This window comes from Salvelinus sp. IW2-2015, linkage group LG4q.1:29 (assembly GCF_002910315.2).
Source record: "Salvelinus sp. IW2-2015 linkage group LG4q.1:29, ASM291031v2, whole genome shotgun sequence".
NCBI classification, from domain to species: domain Eukaryota; kingdom Metazoa; phylum Chordata; class Actinopteri; order Salmoniformes; family Salmonidae; genus Salvelinus; species Salvelinus sp. IW2-2015.
Genome location: NC_036842.1, coordinates 42947013 through 42962020, shown reverse-complemented (window position 1 = coordinate 42962020; position 15008 = coordinate 42947013). Strand labels below are relative to the sequence as shown.

Here is a 15008-nt window from a genome sequence, read left to right as displayed (position 1 = left end):
TCACTGTCAAACGCTCCCTAAAACACTTCTGCGAGCAGGCCTTTCTAATTAACCTGGCCGGGGTATCCTGGAATGACATTGACCTCATCCCGTCAGTACATGATGCCTGGCTGTTCTTTAAAACTGCCTTCCTCACCATCTTAAATAAGCATGCCCCATTCAAAAAAATTAGAACTAGGAATAGATTTAGTCCTTGGTTCACTCCAGACCTGTAGGCCCTTGACCAGCACAAAAACATCCTGTGGCGTTCTGCATTAGCATCAAATAGCCCCCGTGATATGCAACTTTTCAGTAACTCAAAAAAGTTCTGGGACACTGTAAAGTCCATGGAGAATAAGAGCACCTCCTCCCAGCTGCCCACTGCGCTGAGGCTAGCAAACACTGTCACCACCGATAAATCCACTATAATTGAGAATTTCAATAAGCATTTCTCTACGGCTGGCCATGCTTCCACCTGGCTACCCCTACCCCGGTCAACTGCCCGGCACCCTCCACAGCAACCCGCCAAAGCCCCCACCATTTCTCCTTCACCCAAATCCAGATAGCTGATGTTCTGAAAGAGCTGCCAAATCTGGACCCCTACAAATCAGCCGGGCTTGACAATCTGGACCCTCTCTTTCTAAAATGATCTGCTGAAATTGTTGCAACCCCTATTACTAGCCTGTTCAACCTCTCTTTCGTATTGTCTGAGATTCCCAAAGATTGGAAAGCTGCCGCGGTCATCCCCCTCTTCAAAGGGGGTGACACTCTAGACCCAAACTGCTACAGACTTATCTATCCTACCCTGTCTTTCTAAGGTCTTCGGAAGGCAAGTTAACAGATTACCGACCATTCCGAATCCCACTGTACCTTCTCTGCTATGCAATCTGGTTTGAGCTGGTCATGGGTGCACCTCAGCCACGCTCAAGGTCCTAAACGACATAACCGCCATCGATAAGAGACATTACTGCGCAGCTGTATTCATCGACCTGGCCAAGGTTTTCGACTCTGTCAATCACCACATTCTTATTGGTAGACTCGACAGCCTTGGTTTCTCAAATGATTGCCTCGCCTGGTTTACGAACTACTTCTCTGATAGAGTTCAGTGTGTCAAATCGGAGGGCCTGTTGTCCGGGCCTCTGGCAGTCTCTATGGGGGTGCCACAGGGTTCAATCTGCTCTGTATACATCAATGATGTTGCTCTTGCTGCTGGTGATTCTCTGATCCACCTCTATGCAGACGACACCATTCTGTATACTTCTGGCCCCTCTTTGGACACTGTTAACTAACCTCCAGACGAGCTTCAATGCCATACAACTCTCCTTCCGTGGCCTCCAACTGCTCTTAAACGCAAGTAAAACTAAATGCATGCTATTCAACCGATCACTGCCCGCACCTGCTCGCGTGTCCAGCATCACTACTCTTGATGGCTCTGACTTAGAATACGTGGACAACTACAAATACCTAGGTGTCTGGTTAGACTAAACTCTCCTTCCAGACTCACATTAAGCATCTTCAATCCAAAATTAAATCTAGAATCGGCTTCCTATATCGCAACAAAGCATCCTTCACTCATGCTGCCAAACATACCCTCGTAAAACTGACCATCCTACCGATCCTCGACTTCGGTGATGTCATCTATAAAATAGCCTCCAACATTCTACTCACAAACTGGATGTAGTCTATCACAGTGCCATCCGTTTTATCACCAAAGCCCCATGCACTACCCACCATTGCGACCTGTACGCTCTTGTTGGTTGGCCCTCGCTTCATACTCGTCGCCAAACTGACTGGCTACAGGTTATCTACAAGTCTCTGCTAGGTAAAGCCCCGCCTTATCTCAGCTCACTGGTCACCATAGCAGCACCCACTTGTAGCACGCGCTCCAGCAGGTATATCTCACTGGTCACCTTCAAAGCCAATTCCTCTTTTGGTTGTCTTTCCTTCCAGTTCTCTGCTGCCAATGACTGGAACGAACTGCAAAAATCTCTGAAGCTGGAAACACTCATCTCCCTCACTAGCTTTAAGCACCAGCTGTCAGAGCAGCTCACAGATTACTGCACCTGTACATAGCCTATCTATAATTTAGCCCAAACAACTACCTCTTCCCGTACTGTATTTAGTTATTTATTTATTATGCTCCTTTGCACCCAATTATTTCCATTTCTACTTTGCACATTCTTCCACTGCAAATCTACCATTCCAGTGTTTTACTTGCTATATTGTATTTACCTCGCCGCCATGGCCTTTTTTTTGCCTTTACCTCCCTTATCTCACCTCAATTGCTCACATTGTATATAGACTTATTTTTTTACTGTATTATTGACTGTATGTTTTGTTTATTCCATGTGTAATTCTGTGTTGTCGTATGTGTCGAACTGCTTTATCTTGGCCAGGTCGCAGTTGCAAACGAGAACTTGTTCTCAACTAGCCTACCTGGTTAAATAAAGGTGAAATAAAAAAAATACAAAATGCTGTTTAATCAGCTTCTTGATGTGCAACACCTGTCAGGTGGATGGATTATCTTGGCAAAGGAGAAATGTTCACACACAGGGATATATAAAAAAATAAAAAATAATGTGTGCACTACATTTGAGAGAAGTAAGCTTTTTGTGTGTCTGGAACATTTCTGGGATCTTTTATTTCAGCTCAAACATGGGACCAACACTTTACATGCTGCGTTTTTGTTTTGTTCAGTATACATAGACAAGTACATATAGACAAGCACTAAATACTATCTATTTGTGTATACTTAATTTTCCCTCATTCATTAGACGGTCCGTGATGGGAGACAGTTTATGAAGTACATTGACCCCAAACTGGGGGTAGCCCTGCCGGAGAGGGACTATGGCGGCAACTGCCTCATCTACGACCCGGGGAACACCACCGACCCCTGGCATAACATCTGGGTAAGACACGTGCGCGCACACATTAACCTGTAGCACAATAGCAACGGTGGCTTATAAAAGGGCCGTCCCAAAGGTCACTGTTGACTAAGGTTAAAAAATATTTACATGAATGCTATTTTTGCAGGACAAGATGGATGGCTTTGTCCCAGCGCACTTTCTTGGCTGGTATATTAAGGTGGGTCTGAGTAGAGTACTGTATTTCTAAGCCTATATTTCATACTTGATTAGCATTAATACAGGATTAAAGGTAGAGTTGGCAATATAAAATCATCATACACAGTGGTGGGCAACTGCTTACGGAAGTCCACCACAACCGAATTCGCGGTCTCCATCTCCCTCTCTTCTTCTGTCCAGACACTTGTGATCAGAGACTGGTGGATGTGTATGATCATCAGTGTGATGTTTGAGTTCCTGGAGTACAGTCTGGAGCACCAGCTCCCCAACTTCTCTGAGTGCTGGTGGGACCATGTATGTACCTGTTCTTCATAACACACAATTGTGTCCCGACAAGGATACGTTTGTCCAGTGTTGATTTTAGTTATTGCTTACAGTTTGGATAATGGATGTTTGAGTCAGGTTTGATACTGGGAGGCAATTCAAAAGCGACTGGCTTTATTGAATTTCAAGTGTGTGTCAGTTGAATGTTCATTTTATTTTTTATTTAACCTTCTATTTAACTAGGCGAGTTGAGAACAAATTCTTATTTACAATGACGGCCTAGGAACAGTGTGTTAATTGCCTTGTTCAGGGGCAGAACGACAGATTTTTACCTTGTCAGCTCGGGGCTTCGATCTAGCAACTATTCGGTTACTGGCTCAATGCTATTAACCCCACTAGGCTACCTGACGCCCCGTCAGTAGATCTGTCTCGCCGTCAGTAGATACTGAATGACGTGCCTGTCAGTTGATGTTGAGTGCTATGTCTCCCTCTAAAGTAGATACTGAATGATGTGTTTAGTCAGATGCTGAATGCTATGTGCAGAACGCTTGAGTTAGGATTCTGTCTTTTCGAGAACGCTGAATGCCATGTCTTGTTCTGTGAATCCTAAATGTCATGTCTGTCTTTCAGTGGATAATGGATGTGCTGGTGTGTAATGGCCTGGGGATCTACGCTGGGATGAAGACCTTAGGCTGGCTGTCTATGAAGCCCTACCAGTGGCAGGGGCTGTGGAACATCCCCACATACAAGTACGCAGCCCACCTCCTGGCACCTTGGTTACGCTTCGTTAAGCTTGTGCCCAAAGAAGTTCCAAGTCCCCATGTCATAAGAGTTATAGATATGGCCATTGTTTACTTAACTAATATTCTCCTATCAAAGAGTTTGCAGTAGTAGTTTTTTTTATAGAATGTTCTCGTTTCTTATTCGGGATGGATCTTGTACGATATGTGTGTGTCTGTTAATCAGGGGGAAGATCAAGCGCATGGCCTTCCAGTTCACACCCTACAGCTGGGTCAAGTTTGAGTGGAAGCCTGCCTCCAACCTACGCAGGTGGCTGGCTGTCCTGGGAATCATCTTCATGGTGAGACTCAATCTCTCTCTCTCTCCCACTGTTGCTCTCTCTCTCATTTCCCTCTCACTTAACTCTGTCGACCGTCACTCTCTGTCTATGTTGCGCTCTCACTTTCACTCTCGCCCACACTAATCTGTCGCTTATCTCTCTCTACTCAAGTTTTCCTCCTCTCTGACCTGTAATCTCTGCAATCTCCCTGCCTGTCTCTCCATCTCTCTCTCTCCCTTCTCTCTTGCTCTCTCTGTTAGTTCCTGCTGGCGGAGCTGAACACCTTCTACCTGAAGTTTGTGCTGTGGATGCCTCCGGAGCACTACCTGGTGTTGCTTCGCCTCGTCTTCTTTGTCAACGTGGGCGGCGTGGCCATGAGGGAGATCTACGACTTCATGGACGACCCGTGAGTATTAGTAACACCGTCTTTACAACTGACTAGGTTATCCCTTTCCCCTGTCTAGCAATTACATCCTCCGCCTCTTGTCTCCTCCTTCCTCCCTCAGGAAGTTCTATAGGAAGCTGGGGCAGCAGGCTTGGCTGGTGGCAGCCATCACCGTGACCGAGTTCCTCATCGTAGTCAAATACGACCCCAGGACCATCATGCTGCCCATCCCCTTCTTTGTCACCCAATGCTGGTTCCTGGGCATCGTCCTCATCCTCAGCTGGACATTGTGGCGCTTCTTCATCCGGTAAGCTGCCAACCAGTCTGCCTGGTCTCCTCCTCTGAGTCCTCTGTTGTAGAACGTAGCAATAATGACACGAGTGTAGATATACCGTAACATGTTTGGCGTGAAAGAGGTCTTCAGCGGTGTTGGGGTCATGAACTGGAGTCATTCTGGTCTCTTCTGTTACCTGTGCCATGCAGACGTGCTTTGGTAACACTTAACATTCCGATTCCATCAACATTAATGAATTGTTAATTGATAAGAAATGCCTTGCATGAAATTCATGTTTATGAAGACATACATTTATGTTGATTCTTCATGGAACCTTATGTTCAATTGCTGCCCATTTATTATTTTAGTAATGTTTTTCTATTTCTTTATGTATTTTTTTGTCCATTTTTTGGGGGGGGGTTCCTTTTTTCCCCTCACCTCCCCATATGGTATAATGGTTGTATTTTTTTTTTTACGTGGCTGAGTGTGCAAAAAAAAAAAAATGTTGCCCCCTTCCCCCCCATGCTGGACGTGACTGGGTATATTAGCCCTGCATGTTAAAGCTTCTCGTCTGTTTTCTCCACCCCTCCTCCTGTCCCTTCTCATTCTTAGGGGCAATGTTCATGTCCAGTGAGGTAGGTGTAGGAGCGAGGCTGTGTCTCTTCTCCTACGTAGCTGTGGTCTGCTGTGGTGCCATCATCACCCACCACCTCACCTTCTCTGGATCCAAAATGGATCCATGTTTTCCCTCCACAGAATCAATCCATCTCATGATGCATGTTTTCGGTTATGCCGTGTCGTACTACTATCCTCTTCCTGTTTTTTTTGTTTTCTGACCTCACACTCGGGACTTTTTGTCTTTTCTCTCTCAGATTGTTCCTCAATTAGAAAACGGTTTGATCAGTGAAAACACTTTTAAATGAAGTGGAAGTGGTCAACTTCAAAGTGCCGTTCTGGAACATTTGGAAAGCTATGACTACAGTGCATTCGGAAAGTATTCAGACCCCAGACCCCTTTTTCCACAATTTGTTACGTTACAGCCTTATTCTAAAATTGATAAAAGAAAAATCCTCATCAATTTACACAAAGCCCCATAATGACAAAGCGAAAACAGGTTTAGTAATTTTGGCAAATTTCTGACCAGGAACTTGATGGTCGCTCCAGAGTTCCTCTGTGGATATGGGAGAACCTTCCAGAAGGACAACCATCTATGCAGCACTCCACCAATCAGGCCTTTATTTTTAGAGTGGCCAGACAGAAGCCCCTCAGTAAAAGGCACGACAGCCCGCTTGGAGGACTCTCAGACCATGAGAAACAAGATTCTCTGGTCTGATTAAACCAAGATTGAACTCTTTGGCTTGAATACCAAGTGTCACGTCTGGAGGAAACCTGGCACCATCCCTACAGTGAAGCTTGGTCGTGGCAGCATCATGTTGTGGGGATGTTTTTCAGCAGCATGGACAGGGAGACTAGTCAGGATCGAGGGAAAGATGAACGGAGCAAAGTACAGAGAGATGCTTGATGAAAACCTACTCCAGAGCACTCAGGACCGACCTCAGGCTGGGGTAAAGGTTAACCTTCCAACAGGACAATGACCCTAAGCACACAGCCAAGACATTGCAGGAGTGGCTTCGTGACAATTATCTGAATGTCCTTGAGTGGCCCAGCCAGAGTCCGGACTTGAACCCGATCGAACATCTGAGAGGTCTGAAAATAACTGTGCAGCGACGCTCCCCATCCAACCTGACAGAGCTTGAGAGGATCTGCAGAGAAGAATGGGAGAATCCCCAAATACAGGTGTGCCAAGCTTGTAGCGTCATACCCAAGAAGACTCGAGGCTGTAATCGCTACCAAAGGTGCTTCAACAAAGTACTCAGTAAGGGGTCTGAATACTTATGGAAATGTGATATAAAAATATATATATATATTTTTTTTTTATATACATATATATTTTTATACATTTGCAACAATTTCTAAACCTGTTTTTGCTTTGTCGTTATGGGTTATTGTGTGTGGATTGATTGAGGGGGGGAAACAATTTAATCCATTTTAGAATAAGGCTGTAACTTAATGAAAATTTGAAAAAGTGAAGGGGTCTGAATACTTTCCAAATGCACTGTATGACTCATTCCTCAGCCACCAACACAGTTTATAAAGTATGACATGGCATGAGCTGGTGGTGTGAGATGCCGTGTCAATGATTATTTCCTGTAACATGCCATGTCACCCTGCAAGAAGTAGAAAAATGGCTTAACTCACGGACGGTTTTCTAAAGCTGACGTGTCATGATATCTCTGAGGGCTTTTCTAACAATTCTCCCTGGCAAATCCAGTGTGGCCAACCCTCCTGGAGAGCTACCCTCCTTCTGGAGGGAGGGTTACCCTCCTTGGGTGCATGCAGTTTCTCAACTCTAGTCCTTTACTACCCTCAGCGGGCAACATTTTTGCTTGAACACACATAATTCTACAAATCAGCAGCTCAGGAGTCGGGTAAGCTTGATTAACTGAATCAGGTGTGTTAAAGCAGGGCCGGAGTACACCCAGTAGCTCTCAAGAAGAGGGTTGGCCGTCCTGGCTGTATTATTGGCCGTTTTTAAAGTGTGTCCAAGGGTTTCTTCACAGGGAACTGCTATGAAAATAGGGAGATTGTTGCTATGAGACTGTTGCCCTTCAACCTGTCAGTCAGCATGCTGACCCCACCCGCCATCCTCTGATAGCCAATCAGATCAACAGCTCCTCACCCTGCACCTTCCACCAACTGTCTTCAGTCATGGTTCTGAAGCGAACAGAGGATTATAGCCGCATGTCGTCTGGACATGCCATCCTTAAACAGAGACTTGAAAAGTCGTGTCCTCCTCCCCAGCTGTTTGAGAAACACACAACCTATGTATGTCTTACTGTTCTACACTGTCCCTTAGGGAGGATGGGGGTGAGTGTGTTCAAAACCATTGGGGGTGCTTTAGAATCAGGGTATTTGTAAGTGTGTGAAGAAATGTGCTAACGTTTAGGCCTATATAGGCTGGTAAACGTCCTAACACGTGTGTGTGTGTGCCGCTGTGTCCCCCTTGACTCTCCTCCTCTGCTCTACCCGCAGTGACATCACTCTCCGCTACAAAGACGCTCGCCGACGGAAGCAGGAGGTCACGGGGGACTGCGGCCGTCCCCATGGCAACGGTGGCACGGCAACCCCGTCGGGACGCGGCAACGGTGGCACGGCAACCCCGTCGGGACGCAGCAAACTCAACGGCATCTCCGAGTCACTCCGACACAGGAAGTCCTGAGAGGCGGAGCCTGCCGCTGGTAGGGGGTGGGGAAAGGGACAAAAAAGAGCCGCGCCGCAGCGCCATACACACACAGGTCACCTGGATCACAAGTATAGCGGTGTTAGAAGAGGTGTGTCTGGGGGAAGGGGGATGTTGTTCTTGTGCCTACCTGAACAATGTCATAGTCATTCCTGTGCTGGCTTTTCACTGTTAACACTAATCACAGAACAAAACACCGAACAGGGATTTGGGGTTGTGGTGTCAGCTAGCTATCCCATACTACAGGGATTTACCTCATGTACGTTTATTGTGTAATCGTGCTGGGAACTTTACGGGCGGAGATTTTCTTATTCTGTTATGAGTTGAAATTGAATTGGGTCAAATATGATAAAAAAAAATTGTTTGCGACACTGGGATCACAAAGGGTATTGGGTTGGGACAGATGATAGATTTTGTTTTCACCATGGCAGAATTATGTTAACTTAAAATGTAATCAGGGTGAAGCAAGGGTTGGGAGGGAGAGGAACAGAACCCCCAAGGGGCCAGCAGACATACTTACTTACAAGCTAAATAACAGCCAAAGCTTTGAACTCATCCCTGCTCAAGCCATATTCTGCTAAAGCAGGGTTTCCCAAACTCGGGCCCGGGACCCCCCCCTGGGTGCATCTTTTTCCTCTTTTTCCTCTTAACACTACACAGCTGACTCAAATGATCACAGCCCGATGATGAGTTGGTTATTTGAATCAGCTGTGTAGTGCTATGGCAAAAACAGAACGTGCACCCAGGGGGCGCACCAGGATGGAGTTTGGGAAACCCTGGTCTAAACCATTTGGGCTGTGCCACTCAACCTGCGCTCGGGCAATTAAGTCCCAATGCCGTGGAGGTGCCGTGCAACCGTTATATCCTAGTAACATGTGGTAATGATGGCTGTAACATGACAGATGATGGTATTCGAACCAAATTGGACTCAAAGGAGGGATGCAAAGCCGGCCCCAAAAAAAGCTTTAAATACAGAATGAACGTCTGTACAATTCTAAATATGCTTAAAGAATGCAGGGCGCACACACAGCCATTGGAGATATGTTAACCATGTCTGACACACCTGTTTTTAATTGGGCTCTTTAACGTCTTAATTAATCACACTGGCGTCATTCATGGGAAACGCGTCTCGGAATAGCCAAAAGCCAGGTGACGGGTACCAATTAGTGTGGGCTTTCAAGTTGAAGTGGTAGCTACAGTATTACATAACCCGTTGCCCCTCACCGCACTGTTCGCACTGTTCATCACAGGTGAATATCGAGCCTAGATGACACGAAGGGATTTCTTTTTGCGTGGAGAGGTGTCCACATTGTGGATGTTGGCTACAGACTGAATCCACTTGTGTTGGCGATCACCCTCCCAATAAATAAGGGAGAGAAAAAAGCACATCACAAAGATGAGACTAAAATGGGCAGTCTTTCTTTGCACTGCTCAGGGCTCGATGGTGACTCTTGCTGGGACATGAGCTTCGGCACCTTGGTTCCGTGTGTAATTACAAGCGCCATCCGATGTAAAATAACTAGTTGTGAGTCGCAATAGGTATTAGTATGTATGTCACTGGATGGAGAGTAGAGGACTTGTGCTAAATTGTTCCAAACCGCCTGTTGACCTAGAACATGCTTAATGCCATTTATAATATATTGTGAATGTAATACCAGCAGCTCTAAACCTTAAATGAAGGCGGCTTCTCATTAAACACCAATTATTTAACATGTTATGTGGTGGTTATAAACTGGGCTGTAGTGCAACGTAGAGTCGGAGAGGAGTTTATCGCCATTTGAAGTCTACATATATATTTCTCAAAAGTTTCCTTTTTTTAATTGTAATGCTTTTCCTCTCTCCTTCCAGAAATGTTTCTGAAAATGTTGGCATATATGTATGTATAGTGTGTATGTATGTGTCTATATATGTATGTGTATATATGTATGTGTATACATGTATGTATATATGTGTGTGTCTCTCTGTGCACAGTACCAGTCAAAAGTTCGGACACACCTACTCATTCAAGGGTGTTTCTTTATTTTTACAATTTTCTACATTGTAGAATAATAGTGAAGACATTAAACTATGAAATAAGGCGTATGGACTCATGTAGTAACCCATTTTTGTTTTTTAACAAATCAAAATATATTTTAGATTCTTCAAAGTAGCCACCCTTTGCCTTTGTGACAGCTTTGCACACTCTTGGCATTCTCTCAACCAGCTTCAACTGGAATGCTTTTCCAACAGTTTTGAAAGAGTTCCCACATATGCTGAGCACTTGTTGGCTGCTTTTCCCTTCACTCTGCTCATCCCAAACCATCTCAATTTGCTTGAGGTCGGGTGATGGTGGAGGCCAGGTCATCTGATGCAGCACGCCATCACTCTTGGTCAAATAGTCCTTACACAACCTGGAGGTGTGTTGGGTCGTTTGTCCTGTTGAAAAACAAATGATAGTCCCACTAAGTGCAAACCAGATGGGATGGTGTATCACTGCAGAATGCTGTTGTAGCCATGCTGGTTAAGTGTGCCTTGAATTAAAAATAAATCGGACAGTGTCACCAGCAAAGCACCATAACACCAGTTCCGTGCTTTACGGTGGGAAATACACATGCGTAGATAATCCGTTCACCCACACCGTGTCTCAAAAAGACACGGCGGTTGGAACCAAAAATCTCCAATTTGGACTCCAGACCAAAGGACACATTTCTACCGCTCTAATGTCCATTGTTTGTGTTTCTTGGTCCAAGAGAGTCTCTCTTTCTTATTGGTGTCCTTTTAGTAGTGGTTTATTGACACCAATTCATCCATGAAGGCCTGATTCACACAGTCTCCTCTAAACAGTTGATGTTGAGATGTCTGTTACTTGAACTCTGAAGCATTTATTTGGGCTGCAATTTCTGAGGCTGGTAACACTCAGGATCGTCCATTCCTGTGGCAGTCCTCATGAGAGCCAGTTTCATCATAGCTCTTGATGGTTTTTGCGACTGCACTTGAAGAAACTTTTAAAGTTCTTGAAATGTTCCGTATTGACTGACCTTCATGTCTTAAAGTAATGATGGACTGTCGTTTCTCTTTGCTTATTTGAGCTGTTCTTGCCATAATATGGACTTCGTCTTTTACCAAATAGGGCTATCTTCTGTATACCACCCCTACCTTGTCACAACATAACTAATTGGCTCAAAGGCATTAAAAAGGAAAGAAATTTCACAAATTAACTTTTAACGAGGCACCCCTGTTAATTGAAATCTGTTCCAGGTGACTACCTCATGAAGCTGGTTGAGAGAATGCCAAGAGTGTGCAAAGCTGTCATCAAGGCAAAGGGTGGCTATTTGAAGAATCTCAAATATAAAATATATTTTGATTAGTTTGACAGTTTTGGTTACTACATGATTCCATATGTGTTATTTCATAGTTTTGATGTCTTCATTATTATTCTACAATGTAGAAAATAGTAAAAAATAAAGAAAAACCCTTGAGTGAGTAGGTGTTTTAAAACTTCTTACCGGTAGTGTGTACACGGTGCCTTTGGAAAGTATTCAGACCCCTTGACCTTTTCCACATTTTATGTTACGGCCCTATTCTAAAATGGATTAAAGATTTATTTTATTTTGCAATCTACACAATACCTCATGTCAAATGTATAAAAAAAATAAACTGATGCCTTATTTACTTAAGTATTCAGACTCTTTTCTATGAGACTCGAAATTGAGCTCAGGTGCATTCTGTTTCCATTGATCACATGCACTGTCAACTGTGGGACATTATTTAGAAAGGTGTGTGTGCCTTTTTCAAATCATGTCCAATTAATTGAATTTACCACAGGTGGACTCAATCAAGTTGTAGAAACATCGAGGATGATCAATGGAAACAGGATTCAGCTGAGCTCAATTTTGTGTCTCGTAGCAAATGGTCTGAGTACTTATGTAAATAAGGTATTTTGTTTTTTATTTGTAATACATTTCTAAGAACCTGTTTTCACTTTGTCATTATGGGGTATTGTGAGTGTGTGTAGATTGTTACATTACAGCCTTCATCAATGTGGAAAAAGTCAAGGGCTCTGAATACTTTCCAAATGAGTGTTTTTAAATTGGTTTCAGAACATTTTGCCCCCTTTGAATGTGCAGGCTGCCTGTACAAAGTACAACAAAAAAATACTGTTTAGCTGAAGTATCCCTAAGTCTGTACCTGTTTTCTTGTACTATGTCATATGTTGGAGTGTCTTGAAGATGACACTAAGAATTTTGTTTTATTTTTTTAGGCGTGGGCCTGAGAATTCAGTCTACCGTGCCCGTTGCTAAGGATCAGGATTTCAATTCAGGAAACTCTGATTGAAATTCAAAGTATTGGCTTGATAATTGTTTGTTGTTTACTTTTCAAATGACGGCACTGAAATGGGATTGATCCCCAAACCTGCTTATTCTCCAAAAGCCGACCCCAAGCAACAGAGACTAGAGCCTGGTTTCAATGATGGACTCTTTCGGCATAGAGGAACTATGCCACTGCCTACGTTGATAAGGGGGGGTGGGGATCTGGGGACTCTCCCAACAAATCACGAGGCAGACATGCCAAAACCTTGTGAATCAAAAGTTGCCGCCAAAATCTATTTAGTATTTTATTCAAGGGGATAAAGTAGTGGCATAAGCAGTGATGTAGTTCCTCCATGCCAAAAGAGACCATCATTGAAACCAGAACCTAGTCATTGACCACTTTTACATGCACACCAATATCCCGTTATTATTCGGGATACTGAAGTGTACTGTTTTTGAGTGTATGCATATGAACGTCATATCCCATTTATAATAACCTGAAAAGGCTTGTATCTCGGTTATGAGAAACCCGGATAAGATGTCTGGGATATGCTGACGGGATATTGTGGCATGTATCCTGTTTACTGTTGTTTTTGGTGGAGTGCAGAGGCTCAATTTTGCAAATCACGGGTGATGTGTGATATTTTCATTTGGTTTGTCAAACAAATCACTTTCAAAAGGTAGGCTACCTGCACAGTTCGTACAACCAAAATAATTCAATAATCATTTATTTTGCAGATTCTCCGTACTAATAAACTCAAGAGATTTATAAAAAAATAAAATTAAAAAAAGTAGTATTAAAAAGTATAATATTAATATTCTTCATTCTTGTTTCCAAGACATTTGTTGTATAATTTTACTGCTAGTGTTAGTATTATATTACACTGCATGTGAGAGGTTATAGGCCCTCCTGTCAGTCTGTGTTTCTGTTACAATTCCATTTAACCTATAACTTAAATGAGGAATATTCAGTTTATTCATTCCAGAATAAGACCTTAAGTGGGATATGAGCTACTATCTGGAATACTGTGCGCATGTAAATTTGGTCACTGTGCTGCCTAGGGTCGTGTTTCCGAGACAGATCTGTTTGACTTGCCTAGTTAAATAAAGGTAAAAATTTAAAAAAGGCCTATAGCGTGGTGTCGGGTAAGTGAACTCCCACTCTTAGACACAAGAGGGCAGCAGATCCCTTCTGTCACAGCATCTGCCTGTGCAGTTGGTCTGAGAGGGCTGTTAAAGCCATTTTCTACCGTTTGAATAAATGTGAACATGTAAAGGATAGTAAACAAAAAATGAAATGCTGCTGTCGCATGTTATTTTATAAAGTTTTCAATAAAATCTAATGAAAAATTTGAACATTTCTGGCTTTATGACAAATTTCCACTGAGAATTTACCAAAAAGGCACAGACGTTTGTTTCCACCTACACGGCCCGGCTCCAGTGACACACTTGGCCATGGCCTCAGCGGACCTGCTCTGACTTGGCCAAAGCGGGGTCGCTGGTACTTTTCAGCTGGCGTTCATATAACAATGGAATAACTGTGAACATGGGTTCACACCTTCCACAGTTTACACCATCTCACAAAGCAACTCCACCAACACTGCTCTCCCAGTTCTCTCCCCTGCATCCAGCAACTTGAGGGAGGTATGTCAAATGTCCAGACTGGTCTGCTGTCACGTGGTTGGCCAGGGACTTGAACGAAGTCTCATCTCACTCAACAAATAGCTGCAGATGACCCTATGCCTGTTAGCTCTTATGGGAATGATCTTAATACCCTCTGACTTTACACTTCATAGGGGGCTCACGCTTATGCAACTAAATGTGACAAGTATGATAGAAAAAATGGACACAATTGACACTCAGGTTTAGGGCTCATGCCTGACATTCTGGTTCTCTAGGAAACATGGTTAAATGGTTCCTTCTCTGATAAAGACATTGAAGTAAGTGATTAATCTATTTAGATGTGACAGATTAAAGGAAGGAGGGGCCATATGTAAAATCAAATTTCATGGTGTCCAAATCTTTCTGTTCCCAAGAAATTTGAGCTCCTGGTTGTAGATGTTCATAAACCAGAATGAACGTCTTCACTGAACAAAAATATAAACAACAATTTCAAAGATTTTACTGAGTTACAGTTCATATAAGGAAATCACTCGTGCGTTGTCTGTAGCTTATGCCTGCCCTTACCAATAACCCCACCTCCATGGGGCACTCTTCACAATGTTGACGTCAACAAACCGCTCACCCACACACGCTACACTGTCTGCCATCTGCCCGGTACAGTTGAAACCAGGATTCATACCCAAAGAGCACACTTCTTCAGTGGCCATCGAAGGTGAGCATTTGCCCACTGAAGTCGGTTTTGACGCCGAA

General features: G+C 43.7%; 1 protein-coding gene across 4 annotated transcripts in view; it reads left to right on the top strand.

Annotated features, from left to right (window-relative positions):
• Positions 1-13991, top strand: part of ptdss2 (phosphatidylserine synthase 2) — a 49849-nt gene extending 35858 nt beyond the window's left edge. For 3 of the 4 annotated variants that reach the window (XM_023984733.3, XM_023984732.3, XM_023984734.3), the window contains 8 exons: positions 2754-2888; positions 3013-3063; positions 3243-3356; positions 3957-4075; positions 4293-4407; positions 4647-4792; positions 4893-5078; positions 8139-13991. In XM_023984733.3, coding sequence (XP_023840501.1) covers positions 2754-2888; positions 3013-3063; positions 3243-3356; positions 3957-4075; positions 4293-4407; positions 4647-4792; positions 4893-5078; positions 8139-8325 — 1053 coding nt within the window. In that variant the 3' untranslated portion in view covers positions 8326-13991. The remainder of the gene's footprint in view (positions 1-2753; positions 2889-3012; positions 3064-3242; positions 3357-3956; positions 4076-4292; positions 4408-4646; positions 4793-4892; positions 5079-8138) is intronic. The other variant, XM_023984735.3, reaches the window with a different exon arrangement.
• Positions 13992-15008: the final 1017 nt, after the last annotated feature.